Here is a 25,008-nt window from a genome sequence, read left to right as displayed (position 1 = left end):
AAAAATACATATGCAGACACTTCCATGCAAAAATCCTAAACCTTCTGGACTTTGCTGCACACTTGGGAGTCATGTACATGTCCTCCCATTGTTCCTATGTAAATTGCGTTTCCAGCCTCTCTTCTCAATCATTTCTGAAAGCCTCTGATTGATTCTTATAGGTATAATGTAATATTTTATATACCCTACTAGAAACCGTTTCTGGAGAGAGAGAAAACATGCTCTTTCCTGTAGAAAGCTGCTAAATTATGACATGTGCCCACCCCTGGGAAAGCTCTGCTGCCCTTAATAACATGTGGCACATTGTTCCTGTCAAAAAGAAACTGAAAACCAAGCTTATATCTAGTCTTTGTGAATTTTCTTTGGTTAGGAGTAGTTTATTAGGTCTGGCTCAGAGTTTAATTCAGCCTCTTGATCCTTGTAAAGTAGTTTCTGGTAAAAGAAAGGAGGATTCCTGTTTTCTTGAAGACATTCAAGATGCAGGAATGGATGCAGGGTTTCTCCTCAGGTTTCTAATTCAGACTCAGAGGAGAGCTCAGTTTTTGATTCTCCATGTAGGGGGTTTCTTTAGCTCTGAGAATATTGCTAGAATGTGTCAGTGTTTCTAGTGGGTGAACACTGAGGATTCCTAGTCCCTCAAAAAATACTATAAGTTGTTACAGAAGGATTTTACAGACCCTACACCCATCCCTTCTTCTCTGTCTGCTTTAGAGGATGTGTGTTTCTGCCAACAATTTTTCTTAGTCAGCCAGCTGTCCCTAAAAAGACAAATAGGGTGTATAAAATTCCTTAGTCTTTTGCATTTTTATACACTATTCCCAAACCTGACCCAGAACCTGTAGCTTTAGTTGATCTCACTGCTGCAAAGCACTTCGTTAATTCCATTTTCTTTTTGATAAGGATGGACAGATTACTGATAGGTATAGGAAAAGGTGTATACTTCTGCAACACTGATTTTCAGAATTTTGAATTTTCAAGCTCATAAGGTAAAGTTTGTTATGACAAATTGTGAAAGTATGAGGAATGTTTTATCTCCGGTTTCTTCTTGTGAGGAATATATGCTTTAAATAACTTAGTTTCTTCTGTTGCTGGAGGAAGTTTGCATGGCTGCGTTGTCAGAATCTCCCAGATGATTTAATAATGAGATTTTAAATTTTCCCTTTAATAGAGATTTAATGTTTGGCCCCTTTGCAGCAGAGTTGTTCAAAAAATGTGATGAAAGCTGATCCAGGTAATCTCTAAGATTTTTCAGTCCTCCTTTTCCAAACCAAAATTTCCAAGGAATCTTCTATCTCTTCATCCAATTTTAGCAAAAAAAAAAATAGAATAAACAATCAAACAGAGCACCTCATTGGCCTTGTTCAAATGCAATCTGGATGATTGGATGGGTAACCCTAAATTCACCATGATAGTTCTACCTGTGTCCCTCTTAGATAGGGGCAGTTAGTGCTGACCATGGAAATAAGGGTAGAACCTGTCTAGGCTTGTAAGGGTTCTAGGGTCATTAGCCTAGTAACTTCCTATGATCCTATGATCAACAAAATACAGGTAAACAGACATTTAAGAAGAAATTGCAGGGGATTCAAGTCTTGACCTCCCAAAACCAAGGACTGTCTAACAAATCTGAATAACTATTCAAGAGACCTTGTGAACCATTTTTACCCTGACTCCATTTTTCTTCCAGAAAGTCTGGCTCTCCATTTTTCACTTAGGGAACAGATAGTTTCAGAAAATGGGTTGTGAAAATCTTTCATCAAAGTTACATTTGGTAGTAAGAGGAGGAAATTCTTCCTTTCCAGAAATTCCTCATCATCAGATAAGACTCTTTTGTTTTGACTAGTTATTCTTCACATGCTGTCCAAAGGAGTGATATAATCAGTTCCTCATTCCCAGGTGGTGAATGGGTTTTATTCAAAGATATTCCTTGTGCCAAAAAAACGAAAATTCTTGGAGACTAGTCCTGGATCTGCTTTCCTAAAGCTGTTTGTGATTGTACTCAAATTCAAAATGATATCACTTTACAATCTGTTACCACTTCTTCTTTCAAGTTTCCTGGCAAAACTAGACTAGGTTTAATGTGTCTGTATCACATTATCAGTTCTCTGTATCACATTATCTATTCACTGCACCAGGAACATTCACACAATGTTTAGTACCAGTTATAGCTCAATGCAGGCTACAGGTTATCCATGTTTTTCTCATATTTAGATCATAGGATCATAGGAAGTAACTAGGCTAATGGCCCTAGGGCCCTTACAAGCCTAGCCAAGTTCTACCCTTATTTCCAAGATCAGCACCTACTGCCCCTGTCCAAGAGGGACACAGGTGGAAACCTGGGGGCAAATTTACTGTTACCCATCCAATCATCTAGACTGAATTTGAAGAGTGCCAATGAGGGTGAATTTATGGGGGGAATTTATGGTTACTCATCCAATTGTCCAGATTGCATTTGAAGAGTGCCAATGAGGTGCTCTGTTTGACATGAGGTGGAAGTCTGTTCCAAAGGCGTGGTAACCTCCGGGGAAACAAATCTGTCCCTCCAGCAGGTTCTATTAATGTCACATACTAGGTTAAGGTCTTTAGAGCAAGTAATTCGTGTACCATTTGACTTGCAGATATATAGCATTTCCAATAAAACAGGGTAAGAGGTTGCCTTATATGCAAGGCAGAGATCACCTCTCAATACTCTGTATGAAACAGAATAAAGTGACAGTGATTTCAGATGATCCACATAGGACAGATGCTGAAGACCTTGAATGTTCCTTGTGAGGAACCTCTGTGGCCTCTCCAGTTGCTGCAGGTGCTTGGAAAGGTACATACCAAATGGAAAGTTGTACTCAATTATTGACCTGATGAGGGAGGAGTCCAGGGAGGTTATAACTTCTTTTTTTTTTGGAGGCAATGTCCTTACTTATGAGATGAGCAATATAGAATTCCTTTGATCAAAGGTAAGGTTGTTGTCAATCTGTGTGCCCAGGTCTGTCACCACTGAGTGCATACTTAAGGTGTTGCTACTGATGTGGAAGATAGCAGGAACATCATTCTTACCAAAAGAGATGATAATACATTTTTTGCATTGAGTTTAAGGCTTTAAGGCCATGACTTTGGCACTAATCATTTGTTTGTATAAAACTCTCTTTTAGATGTTGACATCATTTGGAGAATTATATGACCACTCCCAGTTTGCGGTCATCAGCAAACTTTGTCAGCCACAGACCTTTAGTTTTTGCTTGTACTTCAGAGAAATAGATTTCAAACAGTAGAGGTCCCAGGACTGATCGCTGTGGAACACCACTGGTTACAAGTGGGGGATAGTGTCAAAAGTCTTGGCTATGTCTAGGTTGGCTGTATTCATAGATTTCTCCTCATCCAGGGCTTTGGTTACTGCCTCGATGATGTCCACCAGTTTTAACAGCCATGATGTCCCTTTGACAAATCCAAACAGAGTAAGCTCACGTTTGTGGAGATTACCTATATCTTTGTTGATTAGATCCATGATGATTCACTTCATGGCCTTGTAGATAAGGTTAGTCAGGCTAATAGGTCTATAGTTCCTGGGGTTAGTGGAAGCCCCACTTTTGTGCAAGGGAATAAGGGTGGCTATTTTCCATTCACTTGGGACAAAGCTGGTTCTTAGACTATGATTGAAAAGAATACCCAATGGTGTCGCTTATTCTTGTTGGAGCCCATGTAGGATGCAGCCTGGGATGTTATCAGGTTCCATAGATGCTGTGTTTTTGGCCTTAGAGAGGGCATTTATGACCTGCTCTTTAGAGATACAAGGTAGGGGACAGATGGTAGGGATGTCATGGAGTACAGGTGGTGGGGACAGGGGAGTGAAGTTTTCACAGAACCTGCTGGCCAGTATATGTGGTGTCATTAACTACCAGATCAGCACAAATCTGGGCCTTTCCTTTTAGGCTATGGATGTAACTAAAGAACACCTTATAGGTGTCCTTAGTAGAGGTAGCTAATTTGGATTCATAGTTTGCTTTGGAGGACATCACAAGAAGTCATATTTGCTTGTTTAAGCCGAGGAAGGAGTTTTTCCAGTTCAGGTCTTGCTCCCTCTTACTCTTACACAGTAATTTCTTCCTCTTATTGTAAAGCCTGTTAATGGCACTTGTGCACGAGGCAGGTTTGCTCTTCCTTGAGAAGCTTGTTTTGGTCCTATCTGTTACAACTGAGTCAATGCAGTTATGAAGGTGTTTGTGTAAAGCATTGGTGTAGAAGATAGCTGCCAGTTCCATCTGAGGGGGGATGTGCAGTGAAGCTACTTATACCATCCCATAAAAGGTTATAATCTGCTTTGGAGTAGTTTTTTTAGTTTAGTTGCTGCTAAGGGGGTGTGGGGTCAGGTGGGAAGACCTCACACTGGGGTTGGTACAGTGGTCCCCCATACTGGTAAGCACCAGATCTAGGATGTTGGCACCCCTTGTGCATTTGCTTATCCTTGCAGACTCTTTTTCTAAGTGTCAGGAGCTTCTTTTTGGGTGAGAGATCTCTTACTCAAGCAGGAATTCCAAGAGAGCATTCAAAAGTCTTTCTTGCCTCCTTCACACAGGACTGTGTTCCAGGAATGTCAACTGGACACCTCAGTTCAAAGAGATTTTCTTCCACAGGAAAAAAATGAGATATTTATATAAACACATATACATTTATATATATTTGGTTATTTTTGTTTTAAAGTTTGTGTGTTCGAAGTACGTTTCGTTGTAATAAATTTTCCACTTGATTCCGGTTGGTGGCTTTTCACTTTTATTGCTTTACCAGTTTGTTTGTTTCGGAAAAGAAATGTCGATATTTATATAAACATTTATATCTATTTCTGAGTTTTTCTACTCATATTTTGGACACTACGAGTGAATACCTCAGGATTTTGGGTCTCATGACATCTAAGATTCTCATGATACCCTTAAGAAGACTCGGCATGAGAAAGATACAGTGGTATCTGAAATCTCTTTGGTCCCAGCATCAACAACCTTTATCTTTTCAAATCCCAATGCTGGGGTTTGTCAGAAGAGAAATTTTTTGGTGGAGACAACAGATGTCCTTGAATCCAGGTCTCTCCTTCTCCCTCCCTGCTACAAAGCAGTCAAGCTCCACAGACACTTCCGACTATGCTTGGGGAACAGTTTCGGAAGGGATAAAAGTTTATGGGGACTGTAGGACACCAAGGACAGACCCAAGCAGATACATATCAAGAAGATGGTTGTCCTGATCAAGGCACTAGCTACATTAGCTTGGGATATACAGTAGCTTCACAGCACATTCTCAGTCTACAGGCATCCTACTTTCTGTCAGAGTAAAACTCTATGGCAGACAAGCTGAGCAGGACCAGGCAGATCCTCATGAATGGAAACTAATTGGAGGTCTTCTAAGAGTTGAGCCATCTGTGGGGAGTTCGTCAAGGGACCTCATTGCCTCCTCTCTGAACAATCAACATGCAAGGTTCTATTCCAGAACTTTATGCAAGAAGGCCTGGAAGACAGATGCCTTTTTTCCTTGGACAGGAATGTTCCTGTATGCTTTTCTACCCTTTCCACTAATATCCGTGGTTCTTCTGAAGATTCAGAAGAAATCCCTCAGGATCATCATGGTGACTCCCTTCTGGCCCAGGCAACCATAGTTCTCCCTTCTTTTAGCAATGAACAGTGACAATTACTACAATATTATTTACAGACTGGATCTACTCACACAAGAACAGGGGTGTTTGATACACCCCTACATCTATCAACTTCTATTGAATGCCTGGATGATTGGTTCTTAATGCTTTTTAGGCACCTGTTTACTGAGGACATGCAACAGGTAATAATGAAGGCAAGACAGCCTGCTTTAAAATTATATATTAGCAAAGAATTTCCATTTGGTACCAGCAACATAGCCAGCACCCATTCAGAGCTAGTTGCTGTCTGGTTCTGCAATATCTGTGTGAGTTACTATCCTATGGCCTTTCTTATTCCTGTATCAGAGTTAATTTATTGGCCATTTAGCATGTCTGCCCATGGATTCTCCTCTTTCAATGCAGTATCATGTCAAAATGTTCTTGAAAGTGGTTTTGCATAAGAGGCCTGCAGAAAAACCTGTGGCCTCCTCCTTGGGATCTTAATTTTGTGTTAGAGAAGCTAAGAAGTTAACACCTGCTCCATCTGAACTAACTAACCTGGCTGGCCTATGGTTCTTAACATGAAAAACAGTTTTTCTGGTTGCTCTAACCTCTGCAAGAAGGGTATCTGAGTCGGATGCTCCTATGGTGAGTCAGCCCTATTTCATTTTCCATAAGGACATGGTTTCTTTCAGAACTAATCCTTATTTTATGCCTGAAATGGTATCTGAGTTACATTAAAGTATCCATCTCCCCATTTTCTCTTCTGAACTTAAAATGAGAGAGAAAGGGCACTCCAAACCTTGAATGTCAACAGAAAACTCAGGAACTATCTTGACAGAACTAAATCTATCAGATCCTTGGATCAATTATTAATTTCTTATGAAGGTACGAAGAATGGATAACCTGTGTCAAAACAGACTATTCCCAAATGGTTGACTAAGGCTATTACCTTTTGTTATACTCACCATAACAGAACTATGATGAATAGGACAAAAGGTAAATAGCCACCATAATGGAACTATTCCAGGCACGGTGAAGGCCCACTCCACCAGGGCCTTGGTTTCATCTACTGCTTTTTGGAAAGGATTGGATTCTAGAAGTATTCTACAAGCTGCCACTCGGTTCTCTGTACATACTTTTACAGAGAACTATATGCTTGATTCTTTCTCTAGGTCCAGATCAAGGTTTGCTAGGACCATTCTCCAGGGACTCCTGGACTCTTTTCCTTCTAACTCCCAGTTGCAGTTAGCTAAGGTAATATACCCATATAACTAAGGCTACTGCAGTCTGCACTATGATGAACACAGTATAGTTGTGTAAGTAAAACTTACTGTAAATGCAGATATTTGAATGATCACCTCCGCAATAACTGTTCCTTCCCTCCTTCCCCCTTGTTTTTTGGTGTGTGCTGTTTATGCCAGGGTGTGGATGTTTATTTTTTCGTGTTCCTAGCATTGCCCTTTCAGGGCTCAGCCTCCCTCATTCCACTGGCAGTAAAGCTCTGAAGGAATTGTACCCAAATTTGGCTTTTAGTCAACTCAGCTCATGCTTTCTGACAGTTTGGTTGCTCAGCTAAGGATACTGCAGCAGTGATCATTTGAACATCTACTGTTATAATAAGTTTTACTTACAGAACTGTAGTATTGAACCCTGTTTGACCTCCTCCTATTCCTTTGCGGAATAAATGGTACCTGAAATACCTGGTTAAAGAAAGTAAACCTTCATCAACAGACAAATAAGACAGACTGGTAAGACAGATGCATAGCCATCACTTCTAGAACAAACTTCTGCCACATGTCAAGCAGAGGTAGCACCTCTGCCACCTTCAAGGTAAATGTAAATAATTGGATGGACAGCCTTTATTTCTCCTCTGGTCCTGCCCTACTAGAGGCTGACAGGAGCTTCTGAATATGGATTTTGGTCAGGCTTATAATTATCTCTAGACTGATTGCCTAGTACTTGCTTATGAACCATTTTGTCTCCCAAAAGGGTCAGAGTCACTTGTGGGATGCCAGCATCCAGACAGCCAGCAATGTTTTTGGTTTGCTGACTTTAAACCCTCTCCTGGTGGCTGACATGTACACTTGTTATAAGTGAAGGCCTGGTATACCTTCCTCTTTGGTCATGCACAGTCCTGTGCACATTCCATACAACCTACCATGGCAACATGGCATGGAAGAGCCAAGTGCATGTTCCAGACCTATGTGCTGCATGCCTTATAACTCACCAGTAGGTTCCAGCACTGTAGCATGCTGAATGTCTTGCTCCCCCAAAGATGGACAAGCCATGTTGGCCACTCAGTCCTCCCCATCTCATACTGTTAACCGATAATGGGTCATGCAGGTCATGTTCAGGCTTTTATCCCTGTAACGTGTCAAATTTTTAAATGCATCTTAATAGTGTAGTGAAGGTTATGTTATGTTTAGTTAGTTTCATTGTTTAATTATTTATTTTTATTTTGTTTCATCTTAATTTAAATAGTTAGAATGAGGCCCAGTTTATTTATTTTAGTTACACTCTTTTAACTTGCTTAGCCCTGCTAGTCCAGCAGCCTTTTTTCAGGGGACACCATTAATGGTATTTATACTGACTAGGAGAATGTTAGCTGTGACATCTATCTTCCTATACTGAAAGAAATATGTTGTTGGAGAACTGATGTAATATTTGGAAAACAAAAAAAAATTGGATATTGTAATGGGACAGTTACCTAAAAATAGAAAAATATTGTATGAGCAATTTATTGAGAAGTTATATTATTATGTTAGGCCATGGGAAGAGTAAAGGTTTGAGATTAAAAAGCAATAAAGGAGAAGACAAATAAAGTCTATGGAAATCAAAGAAATGGGAGTTTTTTAGGAGACTTTTGTTAAAGAAACTACCTGTTAAAAGACAAATAAAATACAAACAAGTAAGTGAGAGATGTCTAAGATATGGAAACTGGAGAAAACTATTGAGCAAGCTTTGTTTGAATATGAAAGGTTAATGACATTTTGAGAAAATTAAATCTGAATCTCAATATGAATGTTTTAAAAAATTAATATGGAGATGATAGCATATGGTATATATGATTCAAAATTAAATAAAATAAAGAGTGGGTAAGATAATTAGCACTGTTTTGGTGATACAGAACAACAGATGTGAAGAACTGTTATTTAATAAGTTGTGAGAGTGATGCATGATAACTAAAATGAAATAATTATGGAGGAAAGGGTGAGGGGTAAGATGTTAATGTTGGTATATCTTATTATAACGATTTAAAGTGAGGTAAATGTAGATTATTGTATATATAGGACCTGATTCCAGAAGGCTAGCTCCCAATGTAAGTGACCACTTACACTGAGAGCAGGTCTTTTGGAATCTGGCCCCCGGTGTAAGTCTATTTATAGATAGGCCTTACTTACACTGAAGTATGTAACAGGCAGAAAAATTTGGTGGATTTTTATGAATTTGGGGATTCTTTCATGGAGAATAACACTGGACTTGTGAACAGAGTATGAAACATATAGTTCAAAAGGAAAGACTAATATTTGTGTACATTAGACAAAATATTTCAGCATTATTTTTTGGACTATAAAACAATCAGGATGTTTTGGATGCTCTTTAAAAAAATAATAAAGATGACTGTTTCAAGATTATTGATATGAATACGCACTTGCATATGAAGTTTAGAGGAGAGTAAAATGGATATGGATAAATAGGATAAAGATTTTTATGACTTATGGATTCTGTGGAACAGAAGATGTGATTATTTTAAAGTAAAGTAAAAGCAATGAAGAATTAATGAGGAAATTAAAATATAGCTGTAATAAAAAGACTAGGGAGGTAAGGGGTTGAAAATAGCAAAATTATGTTGTAAATATTATTAATGAAAGTATATATAAAAATGAACAGTAATGTATATTAAGAGAAGCATTTCAGTAAAGCAGCCCCTACTCATTTCAGTGAGTGCAGAGGAATTGTTTACATGCATCAGAGCTACCACCTACACAGGCAGGTGGGACCTTGGTTTAATGTTTCATTTAAAGGATGATGCACTCAGCAGTGCAGTAACCTCCCCTCCAAATATTGGCAGTAGTGTCATTTTCTAGTTCTCTAGCCGAGGTCAGTGTTATATTTTGCTTTGTATTGTTTAAGTCATTTTCATTTCAAAAATAAATGTAATATTTGTGGGGTTGAATTACATGGATGATGTACATGTGTATGCGTGTGTATAAATATTTACATATACTGCATGTGTAGCATGTGAAATTTCATCTGTTTTATTTATTTTTTTATTTTACTTTTCTTTTAAGAACATCTTTGGAATTGGAATTGGGGAGTGTTTATGTGGGTTGCATTGCTTTGAAGTTTTATGTTTGTAACCTTTTGTGAGCAATGGCAGGCAGTCAGAGATGAACAATATACAGAATGACAGAATGCACTGACTAACTTACCATATCGATAATTTTAGAGAGGCAAGAAGAAATATATCAATAACTTTATTGAGATGTCTTATGTGTACATTTGCATCTCTACTTCTCTGTTTATCTTTCAAAGTCTAAGTAGTGTACACAAGGCACAGTAAGTGTTCAATGACCAAGAATCTGAGATGTCACCTATAATGCATAGTCATGAGAATGGATTGTATACCAGCAAACCCTCTTGTGATTCAAAGAGTCCCCTTTTGCTTGAAATTGTACTTCTGTGCTATTTGGAAGTGATATTTTTAGTATTGTATTCAACAGAGGTTGTTGGGGGTGGAGGGGCTTGTGCTAAAGAGAAATCATATTTTGCCTGGTACATTGCTTCTTTAGAATATTTGCATAGTACTTAAGTGCTTCACTCTGTGCTATGTGACAGTGTAGAGAATGTGTATGTAACATCGTTAGGCTTCAGCATGCACTTATGCATTTCAGTTGGAGGAATCTCAGCAGGGGAATCCAGGCAGCTGTACCCTGCTCAGACTGCCATTTCAACTGACTAGTACTGAATGTGTTTATGGGAGTGCGTGGCTGCTTGTCTTCATGATGTGTTGGTGGCACAGGAACAGTGTGCGAGTAATGTGTGAGTGCCTCGGCATTCTACTTTATTGTGAAGGGTCTCAGGGGTGCAGGAGGGCTTGCCCCCTGCAATAAAAAACAAGTAAAAAGGAGTTTTTCTCCCTTTTGGCTTTCAGGCATTTTTTTTTTTTGTTCTTTTGAAATGCTCACTTCAGAAAGTCAACGTTTCACAGTAGAACCATCTCTAAGGATGCCTTTATGAATGTCTGTGTCTGTCTTTCTGTAAGTGTATGTGTCTGCCACTGCAGGAAGTAGAGGTCTGTGTCTCTGTGTGGTATGGCAGTGAAAACTGCTGAATAGAGTAAATTATATTCATTTATGAGATTCTCACGATAATGAGATATTGCCGTTTTTGGAAAGGCAGGACAATGAATCACAAAACAGCACACTGGCACAGCTCAGCATATTGGTGACAAATTATATCACTATTCGGAAGTCTAGCAATCCCAGCACCTGCGAGCATTATTCTTGTAGCAGTGTTATTAGATTATCTGTCACTTTTTAGGAGGTTGATGAGTCTTACAATAAGCTTCTTACCACAGAATTTCCAAATTCTGCTTTTGTACCGTAGCCATATTTATTTGTTGCAAGTGTAGTTTCAGAAATTCTTATGAAAGCTATAGCAAAAGATTAGGTTTTCAATAAGGAGCAGTAGTACTGCTGTTGTATTTGTTGAAAATATCCAATGATTATGTAAAAAAATATATTTTCAATGTTAGAAAAAAATTTCAAGAGGTCTCTGTGGATCAGAAATGTCATTTCCTCTGACTTGTGATGGCCACAGGGTTAATACATATTTAGATGGTAAGAGGTAGCATAGTCTGCATATTAGAGATGTATGTGTGTATGGGGGGGGCTTCTCCCCAGAAGATGTTGAATTAATGTTCCTGATGAGACTTTTTAAGATGATTTTTTAGGATGATATGTAGATTAATAGATTTATGTACTACATTTTGACTGACAGCTATTTATCAATTCAGTATTAGTGGTCTGGGATATATATATATATATATATATATATATATATATATATATATATATATATATATATATATAGGTCTAGGACCAATGCTGAAGCTGCCATTTCACCGAATGTGAAATGGCCGGGCATACTTACGCGAAAGTGCTTTTCACTGAAGAAGCACTTTCACATAAGTATGCCTGTTGCAGAGATCGCACTACAGTGGGGATAAGGGAAAATTCCCTTTTCCCCACTGTAGTGCGACCTCGGAGTGAGAATATAAAAGTAGGGGGGCTTGCTTTTTTTGAACACACTTTAACGAAAGCGCTTTTCGGTGAAAGCGCTTTCATTAAAGTGTGTTCGGTGATAGTGGATTCGGACTTTCGTTCAACAGTCCTAGGTGTGTGTGTGTATATATATATATATATATATATATATATATATATATATATATATAGTTGCAATTGCTATAAAGCTGTGGTGATGTCAGTAAGGCATGTTAAATTAAAGTTCAAACTTACGGCAGAATGTGCTGTTTCTCCATGCCACACAGATTCCAGCTTCTGCGCACATGCTAGCATACGACTGCAGAGCATAGCAGAGTGAAACACTATCTCCACTTGAGGCACAAAAGTCAATAACACAATTTTCAAAGAAATTCTCTGGAGGAATCACAGCATGGCAATCCTTGAAAACACCTGCAGTTATGAAAGGAAAAATGAAAACAGAATTTAAGCAATTAAGAATCCAGTTATACTTTCCGTGAGGTGTGTCTTATAAAACAGATTTGCATATTTTACATTTCCATTCCATACAATAAAAATGGCATTTCAATAATTTTTGGAAGAGTCTCCATGAGGAAGTGTGGACTTATTATAGAACTGATGACTTACTTGACCTGGATGTAAGCTAACTGAAAAATGAAGCAAACATTACATTCATCTGAGCTCTGTGTCAACTTACATTGAAGGAGGCGTGTATTAACTGTAGTCAAACATGTATGTTCTTAAACTAAGCAAGTATAAGGCGGAGAAATGGAAATGAAGCCAGGAAGCATCTTGTACATTACAACTGTCTATGTTTATATGGGGAGGTCCAGTTATTTGCCAAGATATAAAACTGGATGTTGGCAGCTTTAAATAAAGGCCAGCAATATGTGTGAGATGCTGTGGAAGCACAGCTAAAGTAGGAACTCGATTAAAGTAATAGAGGCTGTAGTCCATAAATAAATACAGGCTTCTTAGATGTTTTGATAGTCATGATTTTCAGATTCTTGCATTTTTGTTTAATGGACACTTATCATAAAATAAAATCAGAAATATTTGTATATGTAATAGAATATTTCTTTTAACTAGCAAATGCAGACAAGTTTTCTTATGCAAAGAACAGAACACATCAGTTATCAAAGCCTAATAATTATACCAAGGCGGATATCCTGAGAAATATGAACTATTAGAAAAACTTCTCAAGTGAAAAAATTATTTGAAACCTTAACTAAAGAAAATGCAGAATGTTTTAAATGTAGACATATTTCCTGGCCCACATAAGAACTGTGCTTCACATCCCCAGTATCACACTCCATGAGAACATATTCGTTACTGAGGTAAGGGAATAAAGGTTCTTGACTTGGTGAATTCCCTCACTGAATATTTCTCCACAAATCTTTATTTCCAGTATTACAGTTCAGAAGCATTATATGTCTAAGAAACAGCAGTTTATTCTGGATCGAAAAACTAATATCTGCCACTCTTATGGAATATTGTGAAAATTACTTTATTGTTATTTGAAGTTATCTAGAGCTGGTATAACTGAAATCTTGCATTCACCACATAAAATGCTGGCTTTTAATTCATCATACTTTAAGAGTATACGATTAATGATGGAGTTAGGAATGCAAAGGGAAAATTTTCAAGTCACTCAATGAGGTGTGAAAATGCTTTATGACCCGTACGTGAAAAGTGGCAGTGCTCATGAACTGGTGTGACGAGATGGCCATGTAGCAAAATCTGAGTGGAAATAATTAAAAATGCACAGTTATAGGCTACATTAGTGAAATTAAGTGCAACATCTTAATTTTGGTTGTTTGATATTTTAACCGACAAAGTTCAGCATTTTAGTGTTGCTGCCTTCAGAATTCATACAGTAAAAATATTCAGATGTAACTGAAAATGTCCCATTGGGGTACAGGTTCATAGGTTCTCACTTAGCTTACACCTAAGGAGACCATCAAGAAACCATGTCAACTAGTACTGATAGAACACTGACAATGTCCAAAATGACAACAGAGTGGGGCTTGAAACTGTGTGGCTACATTATACAGTGCACACTTATCAACTACACCAAGCAATCCAGAAAATCTGGATTGCTTATACTAATAATATTCCTCATTAAGCAGATATCAATCATAGGTCCCAGGTAAAAATTTGTAATCAACCATCCAGTCACCCAAAATAGCTTAAAAGGTCGCCAGGAAGTACTCTGCTTGATATGTAAGAGCAGCTTATTTAACAGACTGGGAATTTGTTGGGCTGTTTACTTCTTGCTCTATTTGGTGACATTGATGTGGTAGTACAAGTTTAGGCCTCTAGTGCTAATGTTTGCTTTACCACTGGTTCTGCTTAGGTGAAAGAGTTAAAGATTGCTGGGTCATTTGCAACATGGAGGGCTAGGCACAGACCACCTTTCAGGAGTCTATATGACCCTAAATAAAGGGATGTGGCTTTTAGTCTGTTCAGAGGAGCTAAGGGTACTGAGCGACACTTGATATATTTTCGGTAAGAAAAATTCAAAGCACGGAAAGTAAAGGTTTGTCATCTTAAAATTACTTATTTCTTTAGGCATTGTTTACTGCTAAATACTAGCAGACGAGACTTTGAATCTCAAATGATGTATGTATAAAGCTCTTGATAGTTGTGAACCTTTCTTCATCAAAATGTGATGTGTGACAAATTGATAGATACATGTTAGAAGATCAAATGTGAGCTCAGAAATACAAAATATAACAGAAATGCTTGCACTACAGGTAATGTTTGTGAGATATAATCAGAGCATCATGCATTTGCATTTATAGTGTAAAATGACATTTAGGCGTGACGGAACTTGCTTCTGAAAACTGTTTTTTGCCCAGACTATCCCAGTAAACAAAAGTAAATACATAAATAAAACATGTGTAACGGTTACAAGGCATGCAACTGTTCTTAGTAATTTTACTGTTTATTTCTTGCTGACGTGCCTTATGTGTAGAGTCTGCATATCTCCCTGTACACATGGGTTTTCCAAACTTACTTTGGTTTCCTTCCACATCTCTTGTGCTTTAAATGTTTTCTTCATGGAGTCTGCTTGCCCTCACTGTGCATGCAAGGATTTTCATTAGTTACTTTGGTTTCCTCTCACATCCAAAAAGTATACCGTATGTGAGTGTTCAGTGAGTCAGTGAATGAGAGTGTGTGTGTGTGTGTGTGTGTGTGTGTGTGTGTGTGTGTGTGTGTGTGTGTGTGTGTGTGTGTGTGTGTGTGTGTGTGTGTGTGTACATGTGTATATGTATGTGAGTGTATTCATCCTGCAGTGGGTTGCCACCCTATCTGGGACTACTTTGATTGGCTTGTGCCATAAGTCCTGGGCTAGGTCTCAGCTCAATGTGGCCTAGAACTAGCTTAGTGAAGTAACTGGAGAATGCATGAATGAATAAATTATTATCATTATTTTTTTTGATGTCACAGGATTGGTGAACAGGATCCAAGGGAAATCTATGTTCAGGAGTGAACAGCTTCAACCCGAGGAAAAGGTGAACTGCCAAGAACTCAAAAGTGGTGACCATGAAGCTGTAGTTCTCACACTGAAGCAACTTAATTTACAAAAAAGAAATACTGAAGATGAGAAAGTGTAGAAGAGAGAGAAATAATAATTGCTTGTGTGTTCTGGGCCAGATATTATATAAAAAACACCTGGACAGTTACACATGCATAGCCTTGAAGAAGGAAGGTCTGCTAGAGATAATAACTGCTTTTAATATGTAGGGAAGCCATGAGTACCAACATTTGAAAAAAGAGCAATGAATTAGAACACAAGGATAAGTATGTGGATACAATGTAGTTGACTCAGGGGAGATGTGATTAAGTAATAGGTCATTAAAAAGGGCAGTAAAAAAATTGGAGCTACTTTCCTAAAGAAGTTGTAGGATCAGTTGAAGTAACAGAATTTATAAATGCATGGGATTAACATAGAGCAGTTCTTAAGAAAAGTTGAGAAAATAGATAACTGCTGGTTATGTAAGATATGTAGTATATCCAAAAAGGTAAGGAAATGTACAGACTAGGTAGACCATATTGTCCTTGTCTGCTATCTAAAAGTATATTTTGAATTTGTATATAATTCTATAACACTTAAATTTTTGGGGTTAAGTGTGGCTCAGTTTATAATATGAGCTTAACAGGTAAAATTATAGCAGAACTGGATGCAAATTTTATCTAGTTTATGTCCTATTAGTCTGAAGTTTGGAAACCTGAACCCTGAATCCAGTTTGAAGAAAGGATGGTAGACAGATTTGGCGATACCTTCTGCTATACATAGCAGAATTCTGTGTCTGTCATTGCTCACTTAGTGTGCCACACAGCAGCGTGTAACACTCAGTACACTATGCATGTTAGTGGCAAATAGAGTGTTGCAGCACTACTACAAGAACTTGTTTCACAATGAGGGGTTATAGCTTCAAGAAACAGTGCATAGCATCACAGTCTGAGTGCCCTGCACCTAAACAGGGCTGACTGTGCGAGAAATGCTTCACGGAACAATCTGTGCACAGCATGGATACTCTGCACACTACAGAAAAATTGGGTATTCTGCACACATGCTAAGGAACCGACACAATGAATTGTGCAAATAAGGCAGTAGTTACAGATGTCAGATGAATTGGGGGAGGCTACACACTTGGTAAGGAGCTGACATGGTGAAAGCTGTAAAAGGAGGTAACCTGTTGTCACAACCAATGAACTGGGCAATCTGCTCTTATACTAAGGAGCTGACATAGTGATGGGTGAACTCAAGGCAGCATGTGCTATAGATGACTAGAGCAATCTGCACATTTGATAAGGACCATGCAGAGTAAATTCTGGACAACAGCAGCTTTTGTTCTCTGCAGATGAATGGAGCAATCTGCACACATGCTATGTGCCTTGTTTAGATGAAAGGATCAGTTTGTACACATGCTAAGGACTTGACAGAGTGAAAGGTGTTCAGTTAAGCAGCTTGTGCTCCCTATAGATGAAAGAAGCAGTCCCCACATATGCTGAAGGACATGACACAGTGAAAGGTGCATGGTTAGGCAGCTTGTGCTCCATGTAGATGAACGGAGCAGACTGCACACATGCTAATGAGCTGACACAGTGAAGACTGCACAGAACATAGCCTGTGTCTGCTATATAATGAACAGGACAGGCTGCATACATGCTGTGGATCTTACAGAGTGCAGAGTGCACAGCCAGGGAGCTTGGGCTTCTTACAGATGAATGTATCAGTTTACACACATGTTAAGGAGCCTGCAAAGAAAAGGGTGCACAGCCAGACAACCTGTACTCACTACAGATGAATGAGGCAGCCTGCACAAATACAAGGAGCTAATACGATAAAGGGTATTGAGGGTATGCTTTGCTGAAAGGCATTTTTTTAAGGACAAAGCTTAGTATTCCACCAATCTTCCAAGATGGCAGGACACTGATCAACAGCTTAATTTCATCTCTCCCAGTGTGAAAAAAGAAACTGAGAAACAATAGCCAGTGATATTGCCAGCCTCTTGGGTAAGATGGCGATTCAGGTCATAGCCTGCTATAGGTCCCCAACCATGTCCCAATACTCTCTCTGCATGTTCCTAAGCACCCTGGAAACTATTATGGTCCAACCCAACACTCTCATACTAGGTGACTTCAACTACCCCTCCATCAACTGGGAAATCTATTCATGCACCAATACACTGCCCCAATGCTTCCTGGAATTCATCAGTTCCAATGGCCTAGACAAGCATATTCTTACCCCTACTAGAGGAAGCAGCATTCTTGACCTGGTTATTACAAACATGGACAACTGTTGCTCTACACCAATAGTCAATTCCTCCCTGGTTAGATCCAACCACAAGCTAATCACCATGGAAATCCACATCTCACTCACACCCCACGCAAAGGTAACCACCATGATAAACTTCTCCAAAGCTGATTTTGGGCTCCTAAAAATAGAGGTGGCTAACTTCACAGCACATATGTCAATGGAAAATAGATGCATGACTGCCAAATCATACGCCAATGCACTGTACGAACACGTACATAAATGCATGGTACTAGCCATACCCAACAGAACCACAACACTCTCCTCCATAAAAAGGAAGCCAATCTGCTGGTCTCCTGCCATTAATAAACTCTAAAACAGAAGGAAGAAACTGTTGCAGAAAAAAGGTGAAGTCCCAAGACTGGAAAAACTCCCTTATTAGCCTCAAAAAGTTGAGATCCCTCATCAAAACCTCTAAAGCTAGCTATGAAGTCAGAATTGGGGCAGACACTAAAAGCAACCACAAAGCCATCTATAGTTATATCAAGAATCTCCATGGCAATACCCAGGTTCGCTCTGAGTTACTACATAATGGTACCTCATATACTGAGCCAGCAGATATTGCCAACATACTGGCCGACAGATTCAGTGCCAAACTTTACCCCTCTCCCCCCCTAAAAGGACCAATCACAATACCAGAGGAATGCTAGGCACCCAGCATTACTGCAGCTCAAGTTAAAGCTGCATTGTCCAAGGCCAAGAATACACCTTCCATGGGACCCAACAATATCCCCTGGGTGTGTTCTACATGAACTACAAAGTGAATTGGCACCACATCAGTGTGCCCTGTTCTATCACAGCCTCATCTCAGGCTTTGTCCCTACTGAATTGGCGCATTACTACAGTCATCCCTCTCCATAAAGGGAGAGCGACTACAAACCCTGGGAATTATTGCCCCATTAGCCTGATGAGTCTGATATGTAAGACTATGGAGTGCATCATCATGGACCTAATTAACAAGGTTATAGGGAATCTCCAAACTCTAGATCCCATGCAATTTGATTTTGTAAAAGGTAGATCATGCCTGCTTAACCTGGTTGACTTCTTTGAGTCAGTCACAAGAGCTATAGATGAGGGCAAGGCAGTTCATACAGCGTACCTCAATCTGGCCAAGGCTTTTGATACCATTCCCCACTAAGGAAATATTAATAAACTCACCAAACTAGGCATCAACCCCTATATCACTAGGTGGGTTGCAAATTGTCTCACAGATAGAACCCACAGTGTGAAAGTAGTGGACTCCAAGTCAGACTGCTGACCAGTCACGAGTGGAGTCCCACAGAGATCGGTCCTGGGTCCTTTCCTGTTTGACGTCTACTTCTCAGATGTCCAGGCCAACATGGAAGAACTTGGCTGAGCAAGCTCACAGATGACTGCAAGCTGCAAACTCCCCAACTGATATAGACATCCTACAGAAAGGCCTCACTGAGGCCAATGACTGATGTTGAAACCATGGCCTTAAGCTTAATGCCAAAAAATGAGTTGTCATCCCCTTTGGGAAAAACACAGTTCCCACTAATTACCACATTGATGGGAGCCCACTGGACACTGAAGGTTTTATAAGAAATCTGGGGACAGAGGTTGACAGCAACCTCTCCTTCGACCACAACATTGCCACTGTGGTCAGAAAGTCATTCTATGTGGCACATCTCATTACCAAGGGTTTTGCATCCAGGAAGAAAGAGGTAATCATCTCTCTCTACTCTTCCCTCATTAGGCTAATCATTAAGCATAATGCCCCATTTGGCATGTACCTCATTAGACACATGTAGCAGCTGGAAAGGCCACAAAAGTACCTCAAGAAGATGATCCTAGGCCTTAAACACGTCTTGCACAGACAGACTAAAAAACCTCCAGCTATTCTCTGTCTCATATCATCTACTAAGAGGCTATCTCTGCTTTACTTACAAAGCCATGTCTGACCCAGCTCTGTTAGAAATGCTACATCTAAAGAAATCCCAATCCCTCTGCACCACACACTCCAGAGACCTCAACCTCATTACCACAATCAACAGAACATGCTGAAGGGACAGGTTCATAACCCAAAGACTGCCCATGCTCTTGAATAGACTTCCCATACATGTCAGGCAGAGCACCTCACTGGCCCTCTTCAAGACAAATCTTGATGAGTGGATGGGAAATAGAAAGTTCACCCTGGGGATCACTCCAGTGGCTCTACTTAATAGAGGCACTGGGAACTACAGTTGGGTGGCACAATGCCAGGCCACTTCTATGGGCTAAGCTTGTAAAGGCTCCAGGGCCATTAACACACCTATGAACCTATAAAATTCAGTTACAGGTTTGTAAATACACTGCCTGGATGCTAGGAAAGAAGAAATTTGGAGAACCTGAAAGAAAATCAGTCAGAAAAGTGAAGAAGAAAACACTGACTGGGAAGAATCCTGCAGCTATTCTGCAAAAAGCACTTTTAGTTCCAGCTTTGGTTGAATAGATGGTGTCCAGTGATGTAGTGGAAAAGAATAAATCAAATGTGCTCATAGCTGCTTAAAATAAATGAAGCACTGAAGGAGTATATCAACTTGGATAACAGAAGGCTGGAAAAAATTGAAGAATATGTAAACAACTTATCAGATGAACTGATAAAAAAAATAAGAGGTTGAATGAAGAAAAGGCTGGCTGACTATGAGACTGCTCAAGAGGAGCCCTTTCAAAAATTGCCAGAGTCAGAGGACAGATTATGCAGAAAATGCCTGGGAGTTTCTGCTGTACCAGGGAAGCTAGAAGGAGCAGACTGTATTAATTTTATGAAAGAAGAAATAAATAACTGGACTGGTATTCCACAGCAGGATTTGTTAATTGAAAGGGCACATTGTTTGTTTCTGCAAACCTGGCCATTAGCAAGCAGCCAAGAGGTGTATTAATAAAGATGCAGTCATACCAGCAGAAAGAGTTGATCCTGACAAAACTGTGGCAGAAGGACAACATATTAAACATTTGAGACAGTAGAGTATGGAGAATTATAATTCACTGTGCACCAGGCAGAAGAGAAGCACATTTATCCCAGCAGTCAAGGAATGTCAAGAGACATGTGTGATTCAAGCTACTGTATCCAGCTGTCTTCAGAATATTTTTCATGGAGGATAAAAGTAATTTTTGATGCAGAACAGGCTAAGGGGAAAATGTAAAAAATTGTCTAACAAGGTGTGAGCTATCAAACAGAAGAGGACTCATCTTCTCATTATTGTGGTGTAAAGTGTCATACAGAGACTTTGCCAGTGAAACATTTTCTAATGCTCCAAAGGAAAATGCTTGAGAGATAGAAAAAACAGAGGGGTTGACTAGAAGAATCAAAAGTACCTTGGAGTTGAACCGCAATTTTGGGTTGGGAGATGGAGTTGAACAGGAAGAAGACCAGCAACACTGAAATTGGTGAATAAATATGAGACTATAAAGCACCAATTAAATTTTTAACATATGGACTTACAAGAAAAAGTGTTTGAGAAAGATTGGATTTTGGTTGACTTTGTTAAACTTGTTGGTGGACTGACAGGCATATGCTCTACTTCATGTTATTAATATTTGGAAAGGACACTAAAAGTTAAAAAGTGAGAAGAAGGGAAACAGTAATTGCAAATAAAACAATTTTTGTTCTTAACAGTATTTGTATAAAATATTTTATGATATAAATTGCATGTGATAAATTAAAAGTATTTTCATGACTGTTGTATGTAATAAAGATTTTTTTCTCTCTTTTTTCATTAACAAATGTAGGCATTACAATGTAAAAGGAGAAAAAAAGGCTGGACAAAAGCACATTTAAGTCAGTAGATTGTTATCTTGTGCTGTTAATGTGGGGAAGGGGTGTAAAAGTGGCTATAATATATGTAAAATTGAAATATGTTCTTTTACTTTTACATAGAAAAATGCCCAGATTAATGCACTTGGCTTAATCTAATGGCATTTTTTGTGAATGCAAGTAGGTTTTAATAAAATAAAGACCACAATGTAATAAATAGTTTTCTTTAATCAAGTAAATGTTCAGTACCAGTTGAGAAATCTGGAGCTGAGGCAGATCTATATTTTGATCTTATGTTTTCAAGGAAACAAGCTGACTAAAGGTGAAGGCAATACATTGAGAGGTCTGGACATTGTTTGCTGAGAGAAACATAAAATGTAAAGTTACACGGGTAAGATGTTCAGTAAAAATAACGTTTGAAATTATTCAAAGTGAATAACAGATACCAACTTTTCTGGTAACTAAATGTTTTAATGCATTTACTTGAATGGTATATAATTTAGTTTTATTTAAAAATAGCCAGTGCATTTTTTAAGGCTGAAAGTTCATCTTTTTTGAAAAGATACAAGTTATTTTTCAAAGGAAGGGAATAAAGATAAGACAAGAATAGACAGCAGTTAGTATAAGTAGGAGCACAGTGGGTCTTAGCATGGATAACTTTGATTTTAGGTTAGATTTTGGCTGTGTGTGCAGCTGTCAGTTTGGGGCAATTGTTCTTATCATGAGGGCTAAACTTAATTATTTGAAGATATACATACTTCATGGGTTTGTTTTCAGTTAATAGGCTACAGGGGTCCTCTGGAGTGTGTTTAATTTTTGTTTTCAGGATTTTCATTAAAACAAACAGTCTTCTAAAATATTACATAGGTTCAAATAGAGAATACAAGAAACAACTGTATAAAAAATCAACCTGCCAAACATTACTGGGTACATGTAACACAAAAGCTGGAAACAGACATTTAAAAAGCTGTTATATATAATAGGTGAGAGTAATAACTTACTATCATAATGGCTACACTAAACAGATTATTTTAGAATGTGAATGGTCTCACAGGCATAGACAGAAGGGAAAGAGTATTGAATTGTATTAAGAAATGCAGAGTGCAAATATCAATGTTACAGGAGAAACACTTGGAAAGAAATGAACATGTGGATTTTATAAAGAAAATATTTCAGGAGGTATATTTAGCAGAATATTGGGGGCAAAGGAAAAGGGGACTATTTATACTAATTGTTAGAGGAGCTCCAATAGTGATAGAAGAAGAAAAAAGATAGTAATGGTAGATTTTTGGTAGTAAGGGACTACTGGCAAGGGAGTAGAATTACACTGGCATGTATTTATATTCCACATAAAATAGCTATTATGGAGCTTAAGCAAATTTTGGGAGAAATAATCACCTTTCAGAGGAAATATTATTTATAGGTAGGGACTGGAACTTGATTTGCTATAGTGTGAATGTATCTGGGGGATCTAAAAGGGGAAATATAACAAAAGAATGTAATTTCAAAATAAATTTATGAAAATATTTGGTATGGAGGATATATATTCTGAATGTAGGAACATGGATAGAATTTACATATTATCCCACAAAGTACAATAACTAGGCTAGACAAGATAGAACTTATATTTTACAGGATCATTTGCTTTTACTTGAAAGCTTCAACACATACCCAATAACTATTGTGTGTCATAATGCTCAAAGATGCAGAATTTTGCAAAATGTCCAGATTTATGCCTCTTATTTTTGGTGTGTTCTGCATGTAGTTTGTGTTTATTGACATGACCCACAGGTGGGATAGTAGGCGGGTCTATATTAGAACATTGAAGTCTTGAAACTTTGAGTGCTCTAATATCAACCCCAATTCAGTGAATGCTGAAAATAGTGAATCTGCAGAACACCGAATGTTTTCTTAGGGAAAGAATTTGGTTGGCCGTTTCTGTGGCTTCGCTATTTTCAGCACTGTGGTGGAAAGTTATTGGTCAGGTTCAGGTAAGTATGTGATTGTGTGGACATGAGTGTTAGGGCACAGGTTAGATGTGTTAGGGCACGGGTTATATGAGTTAGGGTTACGGCATGGGTCAGGTAAGTGTGCGATTGTATGGACGTGAGGGTTAGGGCGCAGGTTAGGTGAGTTAGGGTTAGGACGTGAGTCAGGTAAGTGTGCGATTGTGTGGACGTGAGGGTTAGGGCAGAGTAGGTGAGTTAGGGTTAGGGCATGGGTGAGGTGAGCATGCGATAGTGACGGACCTTAGGGTTAGGGTTTGGGTTAAGATAAGTGGATGGATAGTAGTGTATGTACAGTTTAGTGTAGGCTTAGATGTAGGATTTTAAGTGTATGTGTGTGGATTGCTGTTTTTCTGGTGTGCTTGTGTTGCGTGCATGTGTTTCGGAACAGCAAATTTTTTCTCTGGGAAAAAATTCGCTGTCCTGAATGTTCGATATTTTAGGCGTTCGCTGAATAGGGGGCGATATTAGAACATTCGAAGTTTTGAAATTTTGGTATTCTAATATAGACCCATAGTAGGCATACCAGCATTTGGCTAGGGGTTACAGTACACAAGGATCAACTGTCCAGTGGAGGAGAAGAGCAAAATACTGTTTCTAAGCCTTGCTATGCATTCAGCACCTTCTGGTGCATGTGGATTGTGTAAGTTTTTACACATCTGTTCAACATGTGCTCAGGCTTATCTAGCATTCAATTATTATAAAAAAGAAAGGAGGCAGTGGAGTTCAACTTTGTAATGGATAGCCCTCTCTGGTTGAGAATAAACATAAAATAAACATATGTGTGTGGTTATCACCTTTGACATCTGAAGACAGATGCCTCTCCCCACTAGTAGGAGCATGTAGTGCTGCCTGTGAGTGATATCATTTGTTAAGAGAATGGAGAAAGCAGTACTATTGGTTATGCATTTAAGCCATGCTCTTCAGTTCTGACAGACCAAGACATAATTGGTGCATAAGACTGGTATTAGATAGTTCAGACTGATAGATGTTTCAAAGCATTAGCATTAACAGTCTGCAAACCCAGCCAGTTATTATGTGTCTGGCTACCCAGGCATATGATATTCTCAGGAAACATTCTTCTTATTCATGATATGTGTAGATTGGCTTCATGATATATTGGGCAATAGAGATTTCAGGAGTAAATTATAATGTGTGTGTGTGTGTGTGTGTGTGTGTGTGTGTGTGTGTGTGTGTGTGTGTGTGTGTGTGTGTGTGTATGTATATATATCTGTCTGCAATCCGTACATATTATACTTTCCAAATGATGGGAGAGGAGAGCTCAGGACAGAGAAAGAAGGAAGATTGGGAATAGACTGTGCTGTCTTGGTCTCCTCTCTCCCTGCAAGAAAGTGGACCCTATTTCTTGGTTCTACATGGGCATAGTAGGGATTGGCCAGGTATCTGTCAAGATTTGGAGAGAGCAGGTTCTAGGCAGGGAAGGAAGAGCCAGGTCTTGAGGGGACATTATCCAGGGGCACAGTCCTGGCAGTCACGCAGGCATATTTCTTATAGAACCTGACAAAGTGAGCAGACCTTCCCTC

General features: G+C 38.8%; 1 protein-coding gene across 1 annotated transcript in view; it reads right to left on the bottom strand.

The window, feature by feature from the left end:
* Positions 1-25,008, bottom strand: part of LOC122801223 (IgGFc-binding protein-like) — a 691,109-nt gene that overhangs the window by 90,955 nt on the left and 575,146 nt on the right. The window contains exon 71 of the mRNA XM_044070776.1: positions 12,130-12,306. Within this exon, the coding sequence (XP_043926711.1) occupies positions 12,130-12,306 (177 nt within the window). The remainder of the gene's footprint in view (positions 1-12,129; positions 12,307-25,008) is intronic.

This window comes from Protopterus annectens, chromosome 4.part1 (assembly GCF_019279795.1).
Source record: "Protopterus annectens isolate FY-2018-M chromosome 4.part1, PAN1.0, whole genome shotgun sequence".
NCBI classification, from domain to species: domain Eukaryota; kingdom Metazoa; phylum Chordata; order Ceratodontiformes; family Protopteridae; genus Protopterus; species Protopterus annectens.
This window is presented reverse-complemented; position numbering and strand designations above follow the sequence as displayed.